General features: G+C 68.4%; 1 protein-coding gene and 1 long non-coding RNA gene across 5 annotated transcripts; one reads left to right on the top strand and one right to left on the bottom strand.

Annotated features, from left to right (window-relative positions):
- Positions 1-6,047: 6,047 nt before the first annotated feature.
- Positions 6,048-8,708, top strand: LOC107502985. Its single transcript, XR_001595123.2, has 3 exons — positions 6,048-6,373; positions 6,809-6,913; positions 8,173-8,708. It is a non-coding gene; the product is annotated as an uncharacterized LOC107502985 (long non-coding RNA).
- A 3,657-nt stretch (positions 8,709-12,365) lies between these two features.
- Positions 12,366-19,206, bottom strand: ELF3 (E74 like ETS transcription factor 3). Of its 4 annotated transcripts, XM_016130799.2 has the most exons (9): positions 15,669-16,791; positions 15,278-15,448; positions 14,907-15,128; positions 14,644-14,739; positions 14,464-14,532; positions 14,233-14,322; positions 14,020-14,136; positions 13,249-13,444; positions 12,366-13,004 (listed from the first exon to the last, which is right to left on the bottom strand). In XM_016130799.2, the coding sequence occupies exons 2-9, from the start codon at positions 15,438-15,440 to the stop codon at positions 12,890-12,892; spliced, it is 1,068 nt and encodes a 355-aa protein (XP_015986285.2). In that variant the 5' UTR covers positions 15,441-15,448; positions 15,669-16,791; the 3' UTR covers positions 12,366-12,889. The 4 variants fall into 4 exon arrangements, with proteins under 4 accessions (XP_015986285.2, XP_036091414.1, XP_036091413.1 ...); XM_036235521.1 differs by lacking the exon at positions 15,669-16,791 and adding an exon at positions 19,097-19,206 and having other exon boundaries at positions 14,464-14,739; XM_036235520.1 differs by having other exon boundaries at positions 14,464-14,739; positions 15,669-16,800.
- Between the last annotated feature and the right edge of the window lie 6,283 nt (positions 19,207-25,489).

Genomic DNA, 25,489 nt, shown 5'->3' with positions numbered 1-25,489 from the left:
GAGCCTCGAGGAAGGGCAGCGCCCCGCTTACTGGGCTGCCAGGGCCCAGCGTCTCCGGGTGCTTCGCTCCCCCGGCCCCCACGTCCGATGGACGCCCACCCCTCCCCGCCCCGGCTCCCCCGGGTGTCTGAGCCCGAGCAAAGCAGGTCATTGCCGCCCCTCAGCCCCTCGCTCCACGGCCCTTCGCTCCGCGAAGGCCCATCTGTGTCTCAGGATAAATGTCACCTCCTGCCTGGCCTCACCCAGTCACCGCCTGAGAAGCGTCCAGCGCTCGGCGCTCCTGGTGGGCCTGTGGGTTCGTGTCCACCTCCGCATTCGGACAGAAGCCGCCCAAGGGCAGCGAGGCCACCGTCACGCTCACGGAGATGGGCCGAGCAAAGCCCCGCCTACCCGTGCAGACGGGCGCAGAGGGTGGAGAGACCCCCGAGGGGGGACAGCCCGAGGGGCAGCGCAGGGCCCTCCGCGTGCTCCCGCCACCCCGGCGGCCAGCGCGAACGCGTCAGACCGCGAATCCGGTTCCTTCTGCTCCGGCCTCCTGTGCCCAGTGCAGCCAGCGCCAACGCTCCTCTCCGAGCGTCCGGCGGCTTCCGGGGCCTCAGTCAGCCCCCGCCTGCTTGCTTGTCCCCGGACGGAGCCGCGGCCCCCACGCCAGGGCCTTGCACACACCCTCCTCCCCGCGCAGCCTGCCCGTCCTCCCCGGGTCTCCCGAGAGACGCCGACCCCGCGCGGCCGAGCGGGGCCTCGGGGGACACGGACTGCCTGTTGGGGGCCGGGACGCGGGCTCTTCGCTGTGCGGGGGACCCGACTTGGGGGCAGAGCTGGTGACGTTGTTGGAAGGCAAACGGGCCGGCCCGGCGAGCCCGGCATCTCGGCTCCGCAGGGCGCTGAGCAGGTCCGGAGCGACAGCTTGGTGGGCAGCGAGGCCCCGTGCCAGGCCTGCAGCTGACACTCGCCCAGGCCCGCACCCCCACCCGCACAGCCCCTCAGCACAGGCGGCCGGGTGGCGGGCGGCGAGACCTCCCTGAAGCCACCTCGGGCAGGGCCAGCGCTGAAAACTGAGCCCGGGGGCCCGCTGCTGTCACCGACCTGCTGAGGCACAGCCGGGCCCCCCGTCAGGCCTGCTGTGAGGGCGCCCCCGTCAGCTACACCCCTCAGAGAGGGCGAGAAGCCGGGGGAAGGCGGCAGGGTGCCTTGGTCCACTCTGCCCTGAGAAGTCACCTCCCCTGCCCACCACCAAGCCTTAGACTCTGAGGCCAGGAGGCGGGGCGGGGGTCACTCTGCAGCATGGCCAGGCCCGGGGATTCGGCCGTGGAGCAGACGCCCCACGGGGCTCAGAGCGAGCCCAGGAGGGCAGTGCAGACGCGGCCTGGCCCTCCTCACGCCTGGCGGTGCCTCGGCCAGGCCCGAAGGGACCGGCAGGAAGGGACCGGGGACAGGGCGGGAGGGCCCAGGGCACCCGCGGCCACTGCCTTCCCCGCACTCGCTCTGGGGCCTGGGAACCCTCTGGGGATGTCTGTAAAAGCCGGCTAGGCCCCCGCTTCCCGGCACCTGCACACCTGCTGCAGGCGCCCAGCGAGGGGGGCGCACTCGGGGGCAGAGTTAGGGGCAGCGCGGGCGCCACACAGAGCCGTCCGTCGTGAGGAGGGACAGGGCCCGAGGCTCGGGGGTGGGAGACGGGGACTCGCATCGCGCTCGGCCAGCGAGCCGGGCCACGGAGCTCGGACGTCGCCTTCGCCGCGGGGACAGAGGGACGCCGTCAGAAGCACGGACAGGGCAGGGAGGAGGGGTTCTGGGGACAGAGGGTGCGGGAGACTCACACGACCCGCAGAGGTCACGGGCGCACACGCGTGTCCTCGGCACGCGGACGACCCTCGGGTTCCTGACTGAAAAGGGGCCTCACGCCCCGGCGGTCTGGGCCAGCCTCCGGCCCTTCGGGGGCCTAGCGCAAGCCGGCTCCCTGTCTGCGCCCCCAGCCCCTGCCCCGCCCTGGGCCAGCTCGCTGCCCCCCCCGGGGCCCAGCTGTGGCGGGGCCTCCATCGCGCTTTGTTTTAGACACAGCAGAGCTCATCGTGCCCCCCCGTATCGCCCCGTGTGGGCGCACACCCTGACATGGGGCCCGGCTGGCTCCGCGCTGACCGGTGTAAGGTCTCCAGCCCACCTACGTCACAGGTGGCTGGCCACCATTTTTCAGGGGGGAGGAGAGAGGGGGAGTTGGAGGGGGCGGGGAGAGGCAGGTGTGGCTGTTAAGAACGGCACCTCCCGGCTTGGGTTCCCTGGACCCTGAGCCCACGAGGACAGACGGTGCCGGCTCGGACTTGTCTCACACACACGAGCACCCACGGGTATTAGCTGGATCGACCTGTCTGTCCCTGGCGTGGCCAGAGGCATCGGGGCGCCGTGCGAGCCGGCCCGGCGCCCGCCCGGCCCAGCCGCTGCCCTGAGCCTCCGGGGCTGGCACCGCCTGTCCCTCCAGGCAAAGCGCTGTGGGGAGGGGAACCAGAGCCCGAACCCGCCGGCTCCGCAGGCCTTCGTGTCCCCAGGGCGTTTCCAGTGAGGCTCACAGGCCCCCAGGGCACCCACACTGATGTCCGTCTGCCCCCTGGGGAGCTGTCTCCCAGGCAACCCCGCCAGGCCAGAGCAGGGACTCGGGGTGACCCCACCCTCCGCAGCGACAGCCGTGCTGGGTTCTCGACCGCAGCCTGTGTGCAGGACGCGGTCACCCAGACGCTGGAGCGGCCGTTCTGCTCCGCTCGCCGGCCTGGCCACACCATGGCCACGCCCACACTCCACGGGGCCAGCTCAGGTCACGCAGGTGCACCCAAGGCCGCAGAGGGCGGGCGGGGCTGCCCCCAGGAAGCTCGGGCACCGGGGGAACACAGCAGGACAGGACCCTGCCTCAGGTTTCGGAGGGCAGGTAGGGCTGCAGCGGCCTTGGTCGTCATAGGCACCGGGATCTGGGGCGAGTCCCCTTGCTGTCCCCAGGGTCCCTCGTTTGGGGCCCCATCAAGCCTCCCCGGGCTTGTCAGCACTTGCTCTGTGCACCTGAGTCCAGCCTGAGCCCGTCCTCTGGCCCCCAGGCCTGCGGCAGTTTCAGCAGTAGCAGCATCACGGTGACTGTTTGTCCCCGGCCTGGGCCCACGGCCGCATCACGTCCTCTGAGCACCCACTCGACACCTGTTTCCTGTCCCCCACTCTCCGGTGGGCGGTGGGCTCGCCTGGACCCCCGGCACATGGGGTGCGGGCTTCGGCACGCACCGGTTCCGTGTCCCTGGAGCGCCCAGCTCGCCCCGTCCGCAAGCCCGGCTCCCCCTCGGACAGGCCTCGGCGTCGGCTCACGTGTCGGGGAGACCTGCACCCAGCACCAAACCGGCAGACCCTCCCCGACGGCCTCGCGCCTTCACGGCGCTTACCTCTCCTGGAGTTACCGGGGGTCTCTCCTCTCCCGTTACGTGTACAAGGCACCGAGGGCACAGGCCGTTTCTGTCATGGCCACACGGGAATCTCCAGCACGTCCAACGAGAGCCGCTTAAAAGAAACGTATTTGAGAAGCGAGTGACTCTCGCAGTCGATTGTCTCCACGCTCACGCCCGCGGCCTCCAGGCTTTGTAGAGCTTTCGCAGCGGTGACAGGTGTTTGGACGGTGACATGTGGTCGGGACGTTACTCGGCAGGAAAAGGGGATGGAGCACGAGCCACCGCGGGGACGAGCCTCTGCACCGGCGAGCCGAGCAACAGCGGCCGGCCAGGAAGGCCACGGGCCGCGTGACCCGTGCGACCCACGAGCACAGAACGTCCGGCAGGCGAAGCTGCAGAGGCCGAGGGCCGGTGGGGGGGCGGCCGCGACGGGGCGGCGGGGGCGGCGGGGCTGGTCGGGGCGCGGGGCACGGGTCTCCCGTGGGCAGCGGGAGCCTCTGGACGTGGCCGTGTGCAGGGCCGCGGGCTCTGCGGCCGGGACGACACAGCGCAGGCGGGAAGGGCGGCGGCAGAGGCTCGCGGGGCAGAGTTCGGCCGGCGGCGCGTCTCCAGACGTGCGAGACGACGGCACCGCGCGGCAGAGCCAGACGGCTTGAAGGAGGGCAGAGCAGCGTCCGCAATCGCGCCCCGGAGACGACCGCCAGGTCCCCGCTGCCGAGCGGCCAGCGCACAGCTCCGCGCGGACGGAGACACCCGGTCCCCCTCGGCCTTCCCCGTGATGGCAACATCGGACCCCACGGCCTTTCTCAGCAACCTGGGCTCGCGAGAACGGGGAGTGCCCGGGGCAGGTCTGCTCTGGCCACGTGGGGCCAGGACGGCGGGGCCGGGCGGGGCCAGGCGGGACGCGGTGAGGACGGCGGTGAGGACGGCGGCCCGGACCGCCAGGCAGCCCCGCTGCCCCGGAGTCTCTGCGAACCCGGCGAGAGGGCACCGCGAGGCAGGGCCTGCTGCTGTCCCTTCCGCTCGGCCCTCCAGCCGGAGCGGCCGACATGCGGAGCCCCGCGCAGCCGTCAAGAGCCGCGTCTGGGTCCGCCGTGCGGGTGCCGCGACGGGGAAGGAGGGGTACGGACTGGGGTGCCCCGGCTGGGGCGCCGCCGACCGCGGAGACGGCAGTGAGCAAGCGCGAGGGGCCGAGCGCGCCGGGCAGGCGGCATACGCGGGGGCCGTGCGTCCGGCCCCCCTCAGCGGACGGCAGGAGAGGCCGGCGGCCTGTCCCGGGCGGAGGAAGCACCCCCCACGGCCCTGACCCGCCAGCCCACCGGGAAGACCCCGGGGCTGCGGACGCCGCGGGACAGAGCCCCCGTCTCCCGATTCTCCGCCGGCCGGCCTCCCCGACGCCTTCGCCCCCGCTCGCTGCACAGGTGCGCTGCACGGTCTCGCTCACCTGCCCAGCTGCCCCGGCTGGGCGCAAAGCCCGGAGAGGGACGGAGCCTCCCAGCTCAGCGCAGCCGCTGCGCCTGGGCACCGCTGTGCAGCCAGTGGCTGAAGCCGGACCCTGCTGCCGGCTGTCGCTGTCCCTGCCAGACTTCAGTCTCTGTCCAGGAAATGCCACTGGGGATGGAGAGGCTTGGTCCCCTGCCTGCCCCTGGTGACTTGGATGTGACCCCTGGCCCCCGGACCGGGAGCCCGGCGGGCATCGCACCCCCTGGTGGTGACGCGCTCCTGGCACCAGTGTGGCCATGGAAGGGGCCGAGCTGCTCCCCACGGCTGCCCGCGGCCGCCCACGAGCTCTGCCCAACCTGTCCTGCAGGTGTGTCTGGCGCGGAGCCGGCGAGGCCCAGCGCCCCGCGCACTTACGGGAAGGAAGAGTATAAACAGAGGACAAGGGCCAAGTGGAGGACAAAGGCAGCTGGGTCTTTGTTTGCGCCTCCCTCAGCCCCGAGGCCACTCGCATCGCACCCAGGGGGGCTGGCGCCCAGGCTCCGGGGACCTGCCCCCCCCCCCGCGCTGCGTGCGGCCATGCCCGCCCCCACGGTTCTCCCTTCGCCTCCTCCGGCTGCCTTGCCTGGCGCAGCCACAGCCTCCGCCCCGGGTTAGGGCCTCCCAGCTCAGCCCGGGGCCAGCGAGTGACAGGCCCTCAGCCCCGGGCGGAGCACGCCACGTGGCCACCCTAAGGACAGCACACACTTCGGGTTTCGTTCTCCATGGCAGGGAGTCGAGGCGAGGTGGAGGACGCGTGAAGGGCCTCAGCCCCGGCCACGGCCACGGCCGGAGGCTGCCCTCCCGCCTCTCAGGTTAACGCACTCGGGATGCTGAGGCCCAGGCCCCCGGGAACCCAGGAGACCCCTGCACCAGCAGTTTGCTCATGGGGCCGACCCGTGGGTGCCGAGGAACTGAGGAACCGGCAGTGGGGAGGGGTCTCCAGGGCGGCCGCTGCCTGAGCAGAGGTTACCTGAGGACAGACCACACACAGCGAGGCAGCCGCCAGGGAGGGCGCGGCTGGCCGCAGGGGCCCGCGCGGCTGCGGGCGGCCGGGCACCAGCCAGGGCCCGGGGGGCTCCGTGTGGACCCGGGGGGACGGGCCTCGGGGGCTCTGAGCAGGCGTCAGTCACGCCCTGCCCTGGGGTGCAGGGGGCCACCCGGCTGCCGGGGTGTTATCCGTCATTATCCACATTATACATGATAGTCACACACTATTACCAAACACCAGCTGGTACAGAGGTTTTTACATCGTGGTACGACACGTAGCATACGATTTGCCACTTTTGCCATTTTTAAGGGCTGCAGAAATCCGGTTTTTCCTGTTTGCGAGCGGGCAGTGGGTGGCATCGAGAGCCTTTACCTCCGCTGTCACCAGGCCTCTCGGCTTCCCACGCGGGGACCCTGTCCCCGCAAAGCCCCGGCCCCGCCCCTGGCACCCCCAGCGCCGCCTGTGAACTCGGCCGCTCCAGGGACCTCCCGTGAGTGGAATTTGTCCCTCCGTGTCTGGCTCACCCCACTACCATGGACAGGGGGGGCCTGTTTAAAGGGAAACCTCAGACTGGACCGTGGTTTAGGGGTCCGAAGATCTGTCTAACGGCCCGGAGAGCAGAGGGCCTGTTGCTCGCCCGACTCCTAGAGGTGAGCGCAGAGCTGGGGTGGGGGGCGCGCTGGGGGTTCGGCCGGGAGCAGGGGGAGGAGCCGGTGCCAGGCCCCACGGTGGACAAGCAGGTGTCTCTGGGCCCTCCTGGGAGACTGTCCTCCAGAGCCCTTGGGTGGGAATGGTCGTCGGCTCCCTGGGTGCCCGGTGGCCAGCTGGTGGGCGGCTCCGTCTGCAGGCTCCACCTGCACAAGGCACCTGGCCGCACGCCAGGTGTCCCAGGGCCATTTTTTTTCCCACCCGTCTAACTGGGCAGGGCCGGAGCAGAGGCGTCCAGGGACTTCGGACTGTTGCTGACCCAGATACGTCCAGCGAACCACGGGGAGCCAGTGACAGGCTGTCCCGTATCTCGGGGAACTGAGTGAGTAGGGGAGCCGGCGCCCGGGCGGGGTCTCGGCACAGGGGCCCGCTCCGCGGAGGCCGGCTGGCTTCCCGTGCGTCTCGCCCACGTGGGATCCCCCCCCCCCCGTTTCCGGGTCCCTGCTGCGGGCCGCCCCGCACGCGGCGGCAAAGCCCACCGAGGACCAGAGCCCTGAGCCACAGGCCGCCCGCCTGGTGCCGGGTGGTCCTCCCCTGCGTCCTGACCACACCCCGCACCCCGTGCCGTCCCTGCCCACTCCCTCCTTCACCCCAGGTCCCGTGGCTTCCCGCGGCAAGGCCGCGAGGAGCTGACCCACGTCCAGCCCACGCGCCGGATGGACAATCGGACGGAGGACAATCGGTCGTAGCGGAGACGCCAGCCCTCCCCCCTTGATGAGAGCGAGAGGTCCCCAGCCTTGCCGCGGCCACCAGATAGGGGCCAGAGGCGATACCCCACGGCCACCGATTTCTCCACGAGGAGCGGGGTGCCGCACCCACTTATTCCTTAGGCACACTTCCACGCCCCACGTCACCGCAGGCGCCCGTGTCCCAACTGCCCCGCTCAGCGGCAGGGTCCCCTCCTCCGGCTCCCACAGCGCCTCGGCTTCTCCCTGCGCCTCGCGCTCCCCGTAAGGCCGCTGAGGTGGCCGCGGCGCAGCCGGAGCCGTCCGCTGGCCCTTGCCGCGGCTCACGCCTCCGGCTCCACCCGCCACCGGCCGCCGCCTCCGTGACGCGACCCGACAACATCGCTTTCCATTACCGTCTCTCGTGGCCCGTGGGGTCGACCGGGCCCAGCTCGGCGGCCGCCACCGCCGGTCTCCTGTGCACGTGCGGCCACGCGGTGGGGCTTGGTGCGCCCCTGCTGGGGACCGCGCCCCTCCCGGCTCCCCACCGTTTGCTTCTGCACAGCATGGGCGGGGCGGTTCCAGGAAACAGGTGTGAGTCCGTCACCCTGTCACGAAGAGCTTCGCCTCTGTGGCGACCGTCACCCTCGGGAGCTGTTCGTGACCCACCGGCCTCTTGGCCTAGTTCTTTCCACCCGTGACTGGCATGTTGTGCTCCGAGCCCAGCCAGCTCCCGACGTTCTCCGTACAAACAGGGCCATTTTATGCATCTTTACGGTCACGCTCGGGGTTCTTCCTGCCCGTGACCACCCTCTGCCCTGCCAGGCCCCACCGCGCCGAGCTCCAGAGTCCGCGCCCCGCTCTGTGCTCTCAAGTACCTTTCTAAATCCTTTCATCACTCTTAATGCCAACGCAGGGTCACCGTCGGCTCACTCGTGACTTCCCGAGGGGACGGCCTGGGTCTGGGCTTCCTCCGCGTCATCGGTGCCCGGCACACGCGTTTCTTCAGTGACTCATAGTGTGTAGTGGACGCGGAGCAGTCCGGACAGTAAGCAGACCCGTCACACTGCGGCCGCCGGGACCCGCACGTCGGACGTCTGTTTGTTTCACTTGTTTTGAATGACTTTATTTTTAAAAATAGAACTGTTTTACTTCTTTCTTGTTTTAAGAGCAATACAGGCTTATTGTAAAAAAAAAAAAATTCGGGCAATATTGACTGGCATGTAAACAAACGCACAAGAATCTTGCATGATCCCACCATCCAAAGATAATCTTTACTATCAAGCTGGCGATCTTTTGGCTGACCCCACGTGGCCGGCATTTCTCTGCCGTCAGAGGACCACCCGTGGGAATATCTCTGTGCCCCTGACCAATAATTTCCTTGGGAAAATTTCTCAGACACACAATTTCTGTGTAAAAAGGTACGGGTGTTTTTCAAGGCTTTTAAACAGTGTGTCGAATCATTCTTGAGACAGCGTGTCCTAATTCATACCCAGACCCAGGGTCAGCGGCGATGGGCGGCAGGGTGGACGCTCCTGTGACCTCCACACGGATTCTAGTGTCCAGCCTTTCCTGGCCTGCAGCTCGCCCCTGTGGCTGCCGACCAGCCAGACACGGGGCTTGCGAGGTGAGGCCTCGGAGTCCCAGCATGCCTTGCACACACTCCGGGGAGGTGAGCGCAGACTAGAGGATGCTGGGACGTCCCCCCCCCGCCCCCGCTGCGCCGCGGTGGCCTGGGTCACCGAGGCGGGCAGGTGTGGTGTGGGCAGGTGAGGCTGAGTCATGTGAGGCACTGGGCGTGGTTTCTTGGAGCAGTTCCAGAGTTGACAGGAAGGTTCCAGTAACGGGTGGCTGAGCTGGGCTAATTACTGCTGCTGCTGCCCCAGCCCAGCACGTAGCAGCAGGGGGAGGGGAGGGAGGGGAGGGAGGAGGCGGCGCCTCCGAGGACCCCAGCCGTGGAACCCCCGCTCCGTCCTCCCTGAGAAGCTCCTGGTGGACTCGCCGGCCCAGGCTCTGGCTGGTCTCACATGCGGGGCCCGTGGTGGGCTCTCAGGCAGAGTCCGTTGTCGGTTTGAAGAAAAGAGGTCAGAAGCCAGGCCTTGAATCCCTGCTTCCTCCGCCCACTGGCTCTGAACCGCGGAGCCGCATCCTGCCCTGTCTAAGGCCGCGGCCCTGGACCGAGGGCCAGCTGGCCCCACAGACGGGGTCTGAGTGGACATCCTCGGGGTTTCTTAGGCTCCAGCTGGGGCTCCCTGCAACCCGGTGTCCTCTTCCCTCCGGGGCCCCCGCACCCGGCGCGGAGCCTGGCACATGGCGGACGTGCGGTGAGCACCCGCGTAGAGAGAGAAGGGTGGGCGCCAAGTGCCGACTTGTTGCACTGCTGGGCCCCTCGCTGTGCTCGGTAAGGCAGCACGTGGTGCAGCTCTGAGCCAGTCGCCTTCCTTCTCGGAGCCCGCTTGCTCGTCTGGAGCGCACGCTGTTCCGCGGTGCAGATGGTTGAGGGACCCGCTCAGGGCCGTTCTCCCTGCGAAGAGATGGGCCAAGGGCAGGAACACGGGCAGGGCTGGCGCACGGGGCAGCGGGCCCCCCAGGCCTCTGGGTCCCGCCCAGAGGTCGTCGGCGACATTCTGTGAGCGATGATGCCCTGCAGCACCCTACGCCGGCCTGGGCCGAAATGGTGTGGACACGGCCCCATCGCCCGCCCCCTGAGTTAGTGGCCGGGGCCCCGGCCTGGCTCCAGCCCTCCCGGTGGAAGGGGCTGCCTCGGTTCCCCACACGTCAGCGCTGCCCGATTCCCCCACTTCTGAAGAGAAAACTCATGTCCAGCTTGTCCTCTGAGAACTTTCCTGATTTTAAAAGTTGGCGACTTACTCCTCTGTCGTGACCGCTGCTGCGAAGTGCCTGCCGCGAGGGATGGGGGTCCGGCCGAGCTCTGCGAGGCCCGAGGCCAGAGGCAGCAGGCTGACAGCGTGGGCGGGATGGTGGCCTGCGCCCTCAACCGGGGACCATGCTCGGAGGGGCCCCAGGCTTGGCTGCACTCCGGAATCTTCCACAGCCTTCATAAGGGCCCTGCAGTTCTGCACCGGGTCCTGCCGGCGGGCGGGCCCGGGGGAGGGAGGCACCTCCAGCAGGGCTGCCTGGGCCCCGAGGTGGGGGGTGAGGGGAGCCGCTTAAATATTAGAGGGCTGAGGCCAGGCGCACCTGGGGGTCAACCCCCTGGGACTGTGTGTGCGCGTGTGTGCGCGACCGGGACGCGTGCGTGACTGTGTGCGTGTGGCCGATGTGTGTCGTGTGGCTGTGTGAGTGTGACCGTGCCGTGTGTGTGCATGTGAGTACGATGTGCGTGTGTGTGGCTGATGCGTGTGCATTTGTCCATGTGCCTGACGTGTGCATGTGTGTGACCGTGACATATGTGACTGCCTGTGTGTGGCTGATGTGTGTGCGTGGCTCCTGTGCGTGTGTGACTGGGTGTCAGCGTGTGTGCTGAGGGGAGGTGGGGGGGCAGGGATTGTCACAGGGCCAGTTAACAAATATTTATCGAGCACCTTCTCTGCCAGGCGCTGAGCAGGGGGCTGGGATGAGTAACCGGTCAGGGAAAGAGCGTGTAAACAGACAACCGGGATAGAAAGGTGGAGGAGACAGACCCCTCCATCAACACAGTGGCCGTACCGGCCTCACCAGCAGGGCGGGTCAAGCTGCATGTCCCTAGCGGGTGGGGGTGGGTGGGGGGATCCGGGAAGTGTCCCGGGAGGGCCCGCAGGCAGGCACACCCAAACTCTGATGGTGACCTCACTGTGACCTGCCCAGCAGCACACCCGATCCCACAGAGGCCGATAAGAGGTGACCAGCAGCCCGGCCACACCCAGTGAGAGGCCACCCCGGGGACTCTGAGGAGCCTGCAGTGGCCCCGGGGTGAGCTGGGAGTGAGCCTGGCCGACACCCACAGAGAGGGCGCCCTGGAGGGGAGAGCACGCCTGGGGTGCTGTGCCCGGCTCTGAGTGTCGGGGCGAAGACACCGGAGCACGGAACGTCTCGTCGGGGGCGGGGGACCCCTCCCCTCCTGCCATCCCCAGTGCGGCCCAGGACCCCGGGCCCCTCGCCCGCACAGCAGGGCCCGTGCCGCTCATGGCCGGGGCGGGCGTCCTGGGCTCGGGTCCCCTCCTCGCCGCCCCTGACCTTGGACCAGCCGCCAGCTCGGCAGAGGGCTGTGGCCCGGCCACAGGCGACACTGGGTGAGGGCACCACTCGCAAACCGAAACGGGACGAAGGTCAGAGTGGGTGCCGAGGCACCTCCCTCCGCCAGAGGCCGCCCGCAGCCCGCAGCCCGCGCGGCTCCGCACTGCCCCCGGGGGCGGGGCCCCGAGCCCCACCCTCTGCTGCTGGCAACAGGGGCACCTCCCTCTGGGGGCCCCCAAGACGACGTGGGCACTGAAGCAGGCACAGGGCCAGCATGTGGGGACTGTCGGAAACCCAGGCGCTGCTCGGCGCGGCCGCCCGAGGAGCCCGGGTTCCGCTGGCCTCGACGGCGTGCGAGCACCCCGGAAGCCACGAACGTGACAGTCCCCGTCCCGGACGCCGCCGGCCGCACTGCGACCAGCCCCGGGTCTCCCCGCGGGCGGCGACCAAACGTGCGCGTCTGCCCGCGCCAGGGCACCAGCCGGGCGGCCCCGCCCCGCCCGCGTCTCCATTTTGCCCCTTTGCTCCCTCAGCAAGATCACAACTGACGCCCGATGGTAAAAAACCGGGAGTCGGGTCACCGCCTGCTAACAGCCAGCTCGGCGTGATGTCGCAAGCCTCTTCCACAGGCGGGACACGCACGCCGGACCTCTCGCAGACCATGGGCCGGAGCCCCGCCTCGCAGGGAGCGGCAGCCCCCGCCGGCCGCCCAGCCCCGTCCTGACGGCCCCAGCGCGGCTCTGAGCCGGGGCCAGGCCCCGCGAGAGGCTGTGTGCGGCCCCCCGCCTGTGCTGCCAGCCCCCCAGCATGTGGCAAACCCACACGGGCGCCTCCGCCTTCCCCTGGCTCCTGCAGACCCCTGCCCGGTCCCCTCTGCGACCCCGCGGCCCCGCTGGCCCAGGGGCCACACCTCAGTGCACAGGTAGACGAACGTTAGAAAAGCCCAGGAGGTACTTTATTGGCTGCCTCTGCCGCCACTCGGAGGAAGCTGGGCGGCCACCCTGAGGGGCCCGGAGGCCCGAGAGCAGCCAGTCCAGCCACTGGCACTCGGCGGGGCAGGAGCAGGAGCAGGAGGGGATGTCTTAGGAAAAATAGCTCTCTCTGTACACGACGCAGTTCCAGCACATAAATTAGGGGGCGCTCGGCCCCCACCCGCGAAGCCAGCACCGACGGGTGTGGGCGCCCGGCCACAGGCCGGTGGCCGTCTGTCCTCGCCCGCGTGGCCTGGGCCTCCCGCCTCTTCGTCTCCAGGCATCCGGACTGCGCCTCAGGAGGCGCCAGGCAAAGGAGCTGAGGTGCGGCACAGTCAGCGGACGAGTCACCGCAAACCGCGGTTTGTAGTCCCACAAGGAGGGGGCGAGGAGACCCCGAGCCGGGGCTTCCGTCCGCGGCGCAGCGGGAGCTGGCCGGCAGTCCTCGCGGGAGCCCGTGCGTTTGTCCCAGGTCCGCCCGGACCCTCAGTCCTGACTCCCGACGACCTCCTCCTCCTTCCAGCCGCTGGAGTTTTTGCCGAACTTGTAGACGAGCCGCCGGCCGTCCACCCGCTCCAGGATGTCCCGCTTGTAGTAGTACCTGTGAGGACACACGGGTCAGAGGCGCCCTGCGCCCCCGGCACCCCCGCCCGGCCTGGCTGTCCCTCGGGCGACCTGGCCCTCTGGGCTCCGGCCCCACCGCCCTGCGCCCGGCCCCCTGCGCTCGACGCTGTGACCTGGGGCTGCCAGGCGCCCTCGCGGGGGGTGGGGGCACTGGGCTCCGGGGCCTCGCAGCCGCCGGGAGCCGCACCTCCCCGGCACCGCCGCCGCCCCGGGGCCCTCACCGCATGGCCCTGCTCAGCTTCTCGTAGGTCATGCTGCTGTTCTTCTTCTTCTGGCCCCACAGCTGGGCCACGGCCTCGGAGCGCAGGAACTTGAAGACGCCCTCGCGCCGGTCCTCCCACTTCAACAGGCCCTCGTTCAGCTCCGGCTGGATGAGGATGTCCCGGATGAACTCCCACAGGTGCGTGCCTCTGGGGGCTGCAGGGGGCTCGGTCAGCAGGCCCCGGCCCCCCGCCGTCCCCCGGACGGGGAGCCCAGGAGCCCCGGCTCGCACAGCCGCCGCTCGCCGCTCACACGGGCTGGCCGTGGGCACCGACGGCTCGCCCGCACAGCATGTGTGGGACCCCAGAGCCGACCCCCAGCTGGGGGACGCGGGCCTGCTCCCTGGGAACAACCCGAGGACAGGGAAGGAAACAGCCAGGCCGGCCAGCGGTAAGGGGCCAGCGGGGACAGCCCCGGGCGGAAGCAGGGCCTCGGGGCCAGCACCAGCCCCGGCTGCGTGCATGGGCAGGCAGGTCCAGCTCCCCAGGGGCCCTCCTGGTCTCCAGGCCCTACCCTCCCAGCAGCTGCTCCTCACGCCCCGCCCCCCAGGCCACCCCAGGAGCAGGGCGGGCAGGTGCAGAGGACGGACACTCTCCCTGTGCTCTGCTCCTAGGACCGCCCACCAGGCTCAGCAGTTAGGCCACGCGGCCTGGCTCTGTGCGGCCATACGAAGGGGACTGGAGGGTCCCCCCATCCACCCCTCCGCCCCCCAGCCTTGGAGGGGCGCCCACCGTGCTTGCTCTTCCTGCCCTCCAGGCAATCTCGGGGCTCTCTGCCCAGCTTCCGGGGCCGGCCTCGCTTCCGCTTGCCATGCTTGGGCTCCCCCTTCTTGTGGTCAGCACAGCCCTCTGCAGGGGGCGGCAGGTCAGAAGCGGGCAAGGTGCAGGGCAGGCCCTGCACTGCCCGCTGGATGCCCGCACTGCCCGCCGGACACCCGCACTGACCACTGCACAGGAGCCTGTTGTCCCCGGGGTCGAGGTCCAGGTCGCTCCCACCGGAGTCTGAGCACCGGGGGCTCTGGGAACTGCCGGTCCCTGGGGGAGGCGTCGAGTGAGCAACACAGCTTTCTGCGGACGCCCCTGCCAGCTCCGGTCCCTCCCAGGGGGTCGGTCCTGAGAGCCAGGGGCTCAGGGACAGTGGGGGAGGGCGGCTGCACCCCAGGACAGGCCCCTCACCCACGGTGGAGCTGCTGGAGCCGCCGGCGTGGTAGGGGCTAGACTCCTGGCCGAAGGCGCTTCCCTGGTCTAGGAGAGGCAGGGGAGGTTCAGGCGAGGTCACCAGAGCCGTGGTGACCCGGTGACCTTCCCAGCCGGGGCGAGTCTGGGAGAGTGGACACAGAGAAGGCGTGCTCTCACCGGTGGGGCCCGGGTCGCCCAGGGTCTCCTGGAAAGACGCACTGTCCTTCTCCAGCAGGTCGATGATCCAGCTCAGCTCGTCGGGGAAGCTGGAGGCTGAGAGGGAGCAGGCGCTCAGGGCCACACGCCGGCAGGGCTCCCGCTGGCCGCGCCCCCCGGCCTGGGGCTCCGGGGCCTCCCTGCATCCTTGCTGACCCAAGCTTGGGGACAGGGGGCCGCCACCCGGACCAGCCCGACTGAGAGGGACCCCCCCCGGCACTCACTCATGTCCCACAGCTGGGAGTAGAGCTGGTCCCCCAGGGGCCCAAAGACCAGACGCAGCTCCTCGGGGGCGCAGCTGCAGAGTGTGGCCCCGTCCATGTCACACCGGGAGAAGTCGATGGCACTCGCGTCCACCTTGTTCCTCTCCACCTGGTAGCTGATCCAGTCCAGGACCTGGGCTTTCGACCAGAACTGCGGCTGCTCCCCAGACCAGCTGGCCTTCTCTGCAAGGGGCGAGCGCAGCGGCCGGTCACCCGGGCCCCGGGCGGCGCCCGCCTCAGCCCTCGACAGTCCCGCACCTCGGCGGCCGGTAGCAGCCTCACCCTGCGCCCCAGCCTCCCCCAGTGCCCCAACCCCGCCCCACCAGGCCCACCTGTGCCCTCCAGGGGCATCTGGGGATTGCTCAGGGACACCACCAGGTCATCGGCCCCGAAGGTGGTGGCGGGGGCCACAGAGGCCAGGGTGGGGTCCTCGGGGCTGTACATGGTGCTGAAGTAGTTGCTGAAGACGTTGCTGATCTCACAGGTCGCAGCCATGAGGCCACCTGGGGAGACAGGCGGCTGCTGAGGCCAGGCCAGGCCCTCGGGCCCCAGGGGGCACGAAGGTCCCCACCTCTCTGGAGCCCTCTCTTCGAGAAGGGCTGCTGGGGGCCGCCTCCTCCTGGCCCTGTGTTCTGAGCGCCTCAGATCCCCGGTGGGCAGGGCCGAGCTGCCCGGCTCCAGTGTCCCCAGGCCCGGCCGAGGACACGACAGGTGGGGACCTACCGAAGCGCGGGTGTGTCAGGCAGGCAGGCGGGCGGGAATCCAGGAGGCTCTCGCGCCTAAATAGACCCACGGGGAGCCCCTCCCAGCCAGGCCTTTACAGCCCTGCGTAACCTGAGCCTGTGGCTCATTGGATGAGGGGATTTCCTGGCCTTTAGACTGGGCTCCTGGTCCCAGGTGATTTGCATATTTCGTGCCACTTGGCCAGCGTCCTGGCTGGGATGCTGGGAAATCAGGCCACTGGTTTAATGATTGTCAGCCGGGCGCCCCGCACCCTCCGGGGCTGGGCACAGGGCACCAGGCTGGGCGGGAGACGGAGGGTCGCTGATGGGGGGTGGCAGGGCTCAGTTCTCCTGGCCATCCTCAGGCTCAGGAAATTCCTCAAGGTGTGGGGCAGACGGGGGAGGGTGTGTGGGGACATGAACCCCCGTGGGCACCGGCTCGCGGGCCCTGGAGATGGAGGACAGGAGACTGGCGGGCAGATGACTCAGGCTTGGTTTTTCTGGTGCCCAGGGTCCGGGCCGGAAGGTTCTCTGGGGACTGGGGGACCACGCCTGCTGGCCTGGCCCCCATCCAGGCATCGGGGTGGCTACGGATACTTCTGTAGAGACCTGGGCTGTCTGCCGCTCGCCACCCTCCCCCCACCCCCTAGCAGCCGGGGGTGCGGGTCGCACTGAACCCCAGGGCTCTGCTCCTCGTCTGGTCCGGCAGCCTGAGCTCCACTCACCGCCCGGCAGAGCGCGGCTGCTGCCCCCTAGCGGTCAGAGCCTGCCGACCTGGACCCTGTCGCTCAAGGGAGCAAAGCTCTATCCAGTGGCCACTTAACATGCGCCTGCAGCCGGTGTTTTCACCCTGCGACACCCCAACACCCCATAAGGCGGGTCCGGTTACCCCTGGTTCACAGACGGAGCCCCGGCCACAAGCCCAGGCTTCTTGCGAGGTGGGGCCAGACCTAGGCCCCTCGCTGCATGCTTCCATCCTCCACTCAGACTCAGGGCCAGGCCCTTGCTGTCCCCGTGGGCAGTGAGTCCCTCTCCGCCAGTCAGCACCAGACACAGGGACTGTGGCTGACAGGACCCCCCACCCCCCACCGCCCCCGAGGCCCTGAGCCGGCCGCACGGGGTGCTGGGGCAGAGGAGGGGTCCTGCCTCCTGGTGCCCAGGCCGTGGGACTCTGTGCCTCAGTTTCCCCATCTGTACAGACGAGGCTGTTTGGACTTAATGACCCCGAAGGTGCAGGGCTGGTGACGGAGGCTCTGCGTCCCTCCCCATAACGCCAGGCGGGACGTGGCCGTGCACACAGGAGGCGGCTCCTCCTCCAGAGCTGCCCTCGCCCTAACCCTGCAGCCCCAGAAGAAGAAACCCGGGCCAGGAACCTGGGGGCCCAGGCCCACCCCAGCGGCAGGTGGGGGGTGGCAGAGCCGGGCCCTGCGAGGATTTTCCCCAGCCCTCCAGGCGGGCACACCCTCCACCAGTCACTCAGCCTGGAATGTGGGAGAACTGGCTCCCAGCTCCGGGCCGCAGCTCACATGCTCCCCGGAGGGCGGGGACAGAGGACACAGGGAGCAAGAGAAAGGACAGGGGCGAGGGGCTGAGAGGGGCACCTCGGGCTGGCTCCCGCCTCCCCTGCTCCCGCCTCCACAGCCTGCGGCAGCGACTTGGGAAGGTGGAGGAGGAGGACTCGCGCTTGAGCCAGGGCCTGGGCGGGCGGGGCAGAAGGTTCTGGAGCAGGGGTCAGAGCTGCAGAGGGCAGGCGCGGCCCCATCTTGGGGAGGAGGACGCAGAGCGCTGCGCCCGGCCCTGTGCGACCGCAGCGCAGCCAGCAGCGCCAAGGTGCTGACGGGTGGTGACGCGCGCGCTGGGTTCCTGCGCCGTGAACCGTGAGGACTCAGAAGGTTCACGGGGTCACGGCGGCTGTCAGAGAGCGAGCTTCCAGAGACGCTATCATTCCCGGGACCCCGACGTCCCCGACGCTGCGGGCCCCAGCACCAATGAGGCGAGGCCACCGGTCTCAGCGCCGATGAGCCACAGCGTCCCGCCCGTGACACCTGCCGGGGCAGCCTCGGGGGCTGTGCGGCAAAGCACGCGGGCAGGGGCTCCCGCACGCCGGGCCCCCAGCCCCTCTCCTGAGACCTGCGGCCCCTCCCTGCGGGGCGCTCGTCAGCCTGCACGGCGCCCCCGCCCCGCAGCCTTCACCGGCGGTGGCAGTTTTGTGTTCACTGCCGCACCCCCCGTGCAGCCAGTGGGGGCCTGTGTTCATGACCCCAAGCCAAGTACAGAGCCACAAATGTCAGGTGGCCTGTATTTAAAAGAACAACGTAAAGATACTTAAATGTTGCTTTTCAACCCTTAGCTGCGAAATACTGAGGTCCCCACACTGACAGCAGAGACTAGCTGAGCAGACCCCCCCCCCCCCACCGCCACCGCCGGCGGCCACGGGGCGACCGCGACGTGCGCACGCGCCCCCCAGCACCGGGGGCGAGGGCGGGGACGACACTGCGCAGGCGCCGCGCGGCCGCACCCCCGCACCTCCCAGCGCGGCCGCGCTCCGGCCGCAGGGCGCGTTCCTCCCACGCGCCTCCCGCAGCCCGCGAGCCCGGAGCACAAGGGACACGGCCACCCTCTGGGCCCCGCGCAGTGGCCATCTCAGGACACCCGGGAGGCGGAACTTCAGCCCCTCGACCTACAACGCTGACTTAACCACTTTTCACTTAAAAATATTTATTAAAATGAAGATTAAACCTGAAGAAAAAATCCCCAGAACACAGCCCTTCGCGTGGGACCTTCGAACCAGCAACAGACAGTTGGTTCTCTGTTCTTCCCTGGACTCGGGGTTTGGGGGGGGGGGGTCGCCATCCACCTCCATGCCCAGGCCCTGTTCCTGCAGGGTCCCCGTCTTGACAGACTTGCTGTCGGGTGGGACGGCCCCTTTTCCTGGAAGTGCGGTCACTCCAGGTGACCAGTGCCTGTCCGAGCCACGCCCACCGACGCCCACAGCCCCGGCCTCGGGCGGCCCCTGGGCTCCTCTCCCGAGCCGGAGGCCACAGCCTGTCCCACACCTGTCAGCGCTCCCAGGTTATGTGGAATGGGGGGCCCTGCCTCACAGCTCGGCCTCTGCCGCCGCTCGGCTCACCGCCACCACCGGTCCTGTCACCCGTCGGCTCGCGGCCGGACAGTGGGAGCCGCGGCTACCCCGGCGGCCCAGGACGCACAGCCCCGCTCTCTGGGGAAGCAGGACCCAGGCCGCCCCGTGCTCCCGGGCCTTGCGCGCTCCAGCAGGGGCTGCGCTCGGGGTCCTGCCGTGCGGTCCAGGGTCCCCAGGAGGGACCGAGGCGGCAGGCGGTGAGAGACGCCAGGCCCAGGGCTGACCCCAAGGTTTCGATCCTGCCCTCCCGCCCACCTGCAGGCCTGGGGGCCAGCCCCTCTGCTCACCCGGACGGGTCCACGCCCCTGTCCTTTAGCTCGGGGCAGCACTCCGGGTGAACTGCAGAAGCTCCTCTGCGAGATGCTCCGGAGCTGGATCTCCCAGACGCAGCTCGATGGGGCTGTGGGGTGGGGGAGTGGGGGGCGTCAAGCAGAGGAGCCCCCGGACCTGGTTCGGTCTTCACTCGGCGCTTGTCGAGTGGGTGACCCTCGCTGGTGACGTGCATGTGCCGACGAAGGGGGGCCCGCCAGGTGGCGGCTTCCAGGTGTAGGCCCACCCGGGGCAGAAGGAAACCAGAGGCCCAGCAGAACCCTCAGCTGCAGCACGCGCCTGTGGAACTGACTGGCCCTGCATGCTGCCCCCTGGTGGCCATGAGGAGACAGCAGCGCTCAATGCCAGCCCCTCCTGGGGTCTGAGACAGAAGCTGACTGCACCCCAGCTCCCCACTGCCCCAGCCAGAGACAGGGACCACCCCTGTCCTCCCCTGTCCCGGCGGCTGGGCACGTTTCTCCTGCTGAGTCAGAGAGGACTCACGTATGGAAGTGAGGCCCGTTTGGCAAGGCTGCTGTGACATCGCAAAGCGTCTTTTTCTCAGCGAACCTGGTACGAGGCTGGTACGTGCAGCAGCCCGTGGCTGTCATGGCTCGTGGCTGACGACCTCAGGTAACTGTCCCCCAGGGGCTGCCCGGCTTCGGGGAGAACAGAGCACCACGTGGCTTCCGCTGAGGTGAGCGGACACTCACCTGGAGCTCACCTGGCGGCTCGTGACATCCCCACACCCCCTCTGCCCCACAGCCTTGCCCCATCATGCCCACGAGTGCCGGGGAACCCCAGACCACCCTGGCCTCCTGGCTGGAGGGCCAGCTTGTGGAAGAGAAGCGTGGAGACCCACCTCTGGGCTGCATGGGGGAGCCCTCGTCCAGCCAGCTGCCCCCAGGTGGCATGGGTGACCAGGCTCCCAAACAAGCTGTGGGAGATCCCGTGGATGACGACATCCGCCAAGGAGCAGTCCCCTGTCGGGCAGGGGTGACAACGGTCAGACCCAGAGGGGGGACCATGATCCTAGAGGTGCTAGAGGCCCAGCCATGGGGCCTGTGGCTGGTACCCAGCCCTGCCAGGGCCCCAGAGCCTCCAGGGACCGAGAGCAGGGCCAGGGACGGCACCCTCTCCGGCCTGCATGACCCCACCCCGGCCTCTCATGCTGGTGAAGCTGCACCCTGGGGACTCCACTGCAGGCCGTCCAGCGCAGCCCTGAGCCCCAGCCGCACTCTGCAGGAGGCCAGGGCAGCGGCCTCCATGGTGGCCCGAGGGCCCAGGGCAGACACAGGGTAGGGGCGGGGCAGGGAGGACAGAAGGAGCCCTGCCTCCCAATGCTCCGATCCCTGGGGGCCGGGCCGCCAGGCAGCTCCGCTCTCCGGGGTCACCCCAGCCCTGCCTGCGGAGCTGCGGCCTCCCACCCGGGCCCAACTCCCCTGAAACCAGGTAGAAGGGGACGGGCTGGGACATCGGGAAGAAGACCGTGCTCGAACCTCTCCTCTCACAGCTGTCGGTGACCATGACCGCTATGAAGCCATCTGGGACCCGCCAACAGAGACCGTGCGGACTCCGTGGGGACACCGTCCCGGCGATCGGCACCGGGCAGCACGGCCGCGGGGCACGGCCGCGGTCAGCCCGGCGCCGTCCGGAAACTGAACCGCGCTGGAAGACTGGGGATCAGTGCAGACCAGACCCGGGGAAGGAGGAGTTTCCTGGCGGGACCTACTGCTGGGCGGACACAGACCTGATGGCTATGGCTGTTTCTGGGCCCCTGGCAGCTGCCCTAACGGTGGGCCTCGTCTCCCTGGGGGCCGCGACCCTGCGCTTCGCGGCGGGCCTGGCGAGGTGGGGAACAGGGCCTGGCACGGGGTGGACGTGAGGGGTTCTCCTCCCCTGCCGTCTGCTCGGGGGCCGACCAGAACACCCGGGGGACCGAAGGACACCGCCGAACTGACACCCCCAGCGAGCGTGGTCCAGCCGGGGCAAAGGAGCCGGCTGGCGCCGGGTTCCCGGTCACTTTAGGTCACCCTCGCGGTCGCTGCCAGCCCGGCGGCCTGGATGGGACGCTGTCTCCTGGGGTGTGCTCCACGCACCCGGAACCCCCAGCGCAGGCCAGGGACCCTCTGGGCCGGCGCCTCGCTGCGCCCCACGAGCCGCCGCCAGCTCGCCGCGCCTGGCCTCGGACCCTGTCACGCTGTCCTCCTCCTGCATCGCTCCTGCTCCGGCGTCTCCTCAAACACCACAACCGAAGCGGCCGAATGTGCACTTGTGACAGGACACAGGGAAGCACAGCAGCCCTGCCTGGGAGAGTCGCCGAGAGCGCGCGCGCAGCGCTCCTAACGGGACACTAGGCGCCCGGGCGCGTGGCGGCGGCTTCCTGCCCCCTCCGCAGCCGGGCCGATCGGAGCGATAGCGATAAGGACTCTCGATTTTTCCCCACAGCAAAACGTTCGCCCTCGGCGGAAGCCGGGCGGATGTGTCGGCAGCAAAGCCATGCAGGGATCGGAAAAGGGCTGGATTCCAGGGAGGCCCGGCCGGGCCTCCGCAGCCAGGGAGCGGGATTTGGCCGCAGGGGGCGCGCGGCGCCAAGCGGGCGGCGCGGGCTCCGGGGCCCGGAGCGCGTTCCGGGGCGGCCGCCAGGGCAGGTGCGGCGAGGTGCGCCGAGCTCAGGGGCCCTGCGGGCCTATTTTTAAGAGGCTCAAAGGCCACGTAGGGACGCTGGGGTGTTCTTTGCTTAAGTTTTTACTTTTGCACGTATGCGAAAAATTTAACAAGCCTGTTTTCAAGCGTAAGGAGGGGAAACGCGATGGCGCCACTTTGGCCGGGGGGGCGGGGTTGCCAGTCATGCGCGAAGCGAGGCGATGGAAACGCGCCCTAACCTCGCGACCCGCCGCCCGATTTCGCTGTGAACCCGCACCCGCGCTAAAACAGAGCTTTAAAAAAAAAAAAAAAAACAAAAAAACTAAACCCCAGAGCCTGGTCTAATCAGGAGAAAATCATCGGGTAAGTCCCGATAGAGGGGCATCCTGCAATCCCCCGGACAGCGCGCCTCAGAACTGTCACAGGCATCAAAAACGAGGCAAAGGCTGGGGCACTGTGGCAGCCCGGAGCGGCCCGCGGGCGCGGGACTGCCGAGCGCGCGGGCGTCCCGGGCCGCACGCGGCCAGAACATGCTCAGGGCAGGGTACGGGGGTCCGACAGTCGAGGGAGGGCGGCGGCTCAGCGCCACGTGGGGCCGGCGCGCTGCGTTCCGCAAAGGTACAGCCAGTCGGGGGAACTGCGTGTGTGGAGAAGGAAACTCCACACTACGTATTCAGTTTTCCTGTTAATTTAAACTGTTTTTTAAAACGTAAATCTTATTAATGGGAAAAAAAAAGTGCGGTACCGAGGATGACGGCAGGAGCCACCAGGTGCGTGTGCAGACAACGCGCCGGACGTCGCACGCACCGACCAGCACCCGGCAGGTCCGGCCTCCGCGTGGCCCCCACTCGCCTTGTTTGCTCGTTTGTAACACCACGAGGCGAAGAGAGTGAAGGAGCAGGCAGGCCGGCAGCACATGCACCACGGAGTCTGCAGTCCGGGAGGCCGGAACCTCCAGTGACGCACGCGGACCTCGCGGATCGCGGCAGCGAGAGGGAAACATACGCGTGCGCGCTGCGGCCCGGCGCGGAGCAGAGACGGTCCTTGGCGAGCGTGGGTCTCGGCCGGCGTCTCAGATAAAAGCCGCTGAGTTCCGAGACTTAATCTTCGGGGCCACTTTCAGGAGGCACATTCGGGGAGAGCTGAACTTGTCCAGCTTTCCTGTTTCAGTTCTAGGTCCTGCCCCGAGCCAGGGACCAGGACATAAAGGCGCGACCACACACATGTCCACAAGTCCCTGTCCCTAGGGGCCCTGGGTTCCTCCTTTGCCCTGGAGGTGAGTCTGCACGGCTTTGGACTTTCGTTTTTGAAACAGGCCCTACCATAGGTCCATTTGTTCTAGTGGCGAAAGACAGAACTGCCCTTTGAGCCAGCTCCGGGAGCAGGAGAGGGACTGCTCGTCACACACCCACCTCGGTGGCAGGCCAGCAGCCTCCGTGACACCCGGAGCCCGCCCGCCTCAGAAGGGACTCGCACTGCAGCCCGAGGACTCTGCACAGGGGTTCCCTGACTTGCTGACGGCCGCCACAGAACCTTCTCCCTGGCCTCCATCGCCAATACCTGCCTCCCCCCCTCATTTAAGACTGCGGACTCAATAACACGTGAGAAGGCCGTGTTATTATAAAGCCTGGTATTACTGAAACGCCTTTGCTAATCAAATCCAAGACTTCACAGAAGGAAACAAAAACAATTACCTGAGTTCAGAGCTGTTCAGCCTGCGGCAGGACAAGGGGACACAAAAGGCCCGGCAGGCATCGGGGCAATCCACAGGCCGCCACGGGCAGAAAGCGATCACCTGGGCCCCAAAGCCCAGGGGCAACTCTAACTCCAATCTACAGATACCTGGTTATCTAAAAACCTGCAGAGGACGATGTTCCCTCCTCCTGCAGAAAAGGACTCGGACACGCGATGTCCTGGGAGGGACTGAGAGGGACGGAGGGGTAACTCAGACAGCTCACTGCAATCGCAGGGAGAGGCCAGGGGGACACAGAGGATGGTGTCTGGCCCGGCGGCTGAAACTGCCAGGGGCCAAGAGAGAAACCAGGGCGGCCTGCCTGGAGGAAGAGCGGTGGGTGGAGACGCTGCGGTGCACCGGAGCGCCACGCCAGCGCCACGAGAAGTGGGAATCTCATCCCCTCCCTCTGCCCGGGCACCTGGACCCCTGGAGGATCCCGGGGGACCCGGCACACTCACCGCGGGCCGCGCCTTCGCGGTAGGCGATCACCAGCTGGAAGCGCTGCCCCGCGGGCCGCGGCTGCGGGAAGGACAGGCACAGCGCGCGAGGGGCCACGAGGGGAAGCGCGCGGGCGCCCCGGGCCGGGCGCCGCAAACGGCACCTCCGGCTCGGGTGCGAGGCCCGCCGCAGCCGCGCACGCGGGCACCAGGCAGCGCAGATGCGCCGCCGCCGTGCGGCTCGGCGCAGAGGTCCAGGTGCAGGTGCAGGTGCGGCATCTCGAAGTCCCGCAGGCTGGCCGCCGAGGCCACGTCGCGGCCCGCGCCAGGTGCGGGGCAGCGGAGCCGCGCTCAGGTCCTCCGCTCGCCATGGTGTCCGCGGAGCGCAGAGCGCGGAGCGCACACCGCGCGGAAGCCCCGCCCGCGCAGGCCCCGCCCCGGCGCGGAGCCACGCCCCGGAGCCCCAGAACCAGGGGTATACGGCCCCCGCACGGCGCTGAGCTGCGGAGCTGCGCCCCGGAACCAGGGGAGCCGGGCACCGTGCTGAGCTGCGGAGCCGCGCTGCGGAGCCCCGGGATCCCCAGAACCGGGGGAATCGGGCCCCGGCCCAGGTCCTGCTCGGGCCAGGCGCCCGGAAATCCGGGCAGCGCCACGCCCCACTCCCCAGGTCCCCAGCCGGACCACGCCCGTCCCAGAGGGTGTCGTGAAGGGAGATGGCGTCCTGCTATGTGTCCTTGTTTTATAGAACTATTTACTTTTTAAAATTTCATGTAAAGTCGGGGTTAGTTTTCTTTATTTTCCTGGTTAGTGAAATCCGAAAACTTTAGACAACCCCTTTCCCAGGGCACCGAGCACAGGGCTTGATGCCTGTTAGACGCTCGTCCGTCCGCCTTCCTGTTCCCCACGCGCCCGTTTTGGATGCGCGGCCATCAGGCTGGGTGCAGGGGAATGACTGGGAAGTCTGGCTCAGACCCTGTCCTGGGCTCCGCGAACTCGCCCTTGAAAACGGGTCACGACAGTTCGCTGTGCTATGTGACAACCGGAGGAGAGCAGGGATGTGGGAAGCAGGGAGACGCGCCCAGCCTGGTCTTGGCCGTTGGGCCGCTGTTTGGAGAGACCTGTTCCCCTTGGCTGCAGGAGAAAGCTTTCCAGGGCTAGGACGTCCCTCCTGTCGGCTCACTGGTTCCAGGAACGCGAGCGGCCCGTTCCCATCATGCCCCGTTTGCTCCCCCGTGTGGCCTTCGCAGTGTCCAGTTTACCGCTGGGAAGCGCCCTGACAGCTCAGCAGAAATCCAGGAAAAGGTCTCTGCGGAAGGACGCTCCGGCAACTCACCTCTCCATCGAGTGCTTCCATTTTTAATTATTTACTTTTAAGGGCTCAGAATGTAACACATCTTGGACATTCCACAATAATGGCTGGAAATCTTCCAGAATAGATCAACAGCATGATTCTACAGATTTATCACAACAAATTCAAAGCAAAAAAAGAAAAAAGAAAAAAATACACGTAGACATGTTTCAGTTAAATTGAGGAAAATCAAGACATAAAAAGA

This window comes from Rousettus aegyptiacus, unplaced genomic scaffold (genome assembly GCF_014176215.1).
Source record: "Rousettus aegyptiacus isolate mRouAeg1 unplaced genomic scaffold, mRouAeg1.p scaffold_m13_p_18, whole genome shotgun sequence".
Lineage (NCBI taxonomy): Eukaryota > Metazoa > Chordata > Mammalia > Chiroptera > Pteropodidae > Rousettus > Rousettus aegyptiacus.
The sequence above is the reverse complement of the archived record's forward strand: the minus strand, read 5'-3'. Positions and strand labels throughout refer to the sequence as shown.

Bases quoted from the DNA above. Each gene is read 5' to 3' on its own strand.
- ELF3 (XM_036235521.1), bottom strand. From the start codon at position 15,440: ATGGCTGCGACCTGTGAGATCAGCAACGTCTTCAGCAACTACTTCAGC. The intron at 13,445-14,019 runs GTGGGCGCCCCT...AGCCCCCTGCAG, and splicing joins GGGCAGGAAGAGCAAGCACG to CCCCCAGAGGCACGCACCTG. The intron at 13,005-13,248 runs GTGAGGGCCCCG...GTGTCCTCACAG, and splicing joins AAGCTGAGCAGGGCCATGCG to GTACTACTACAAGCGGGACA.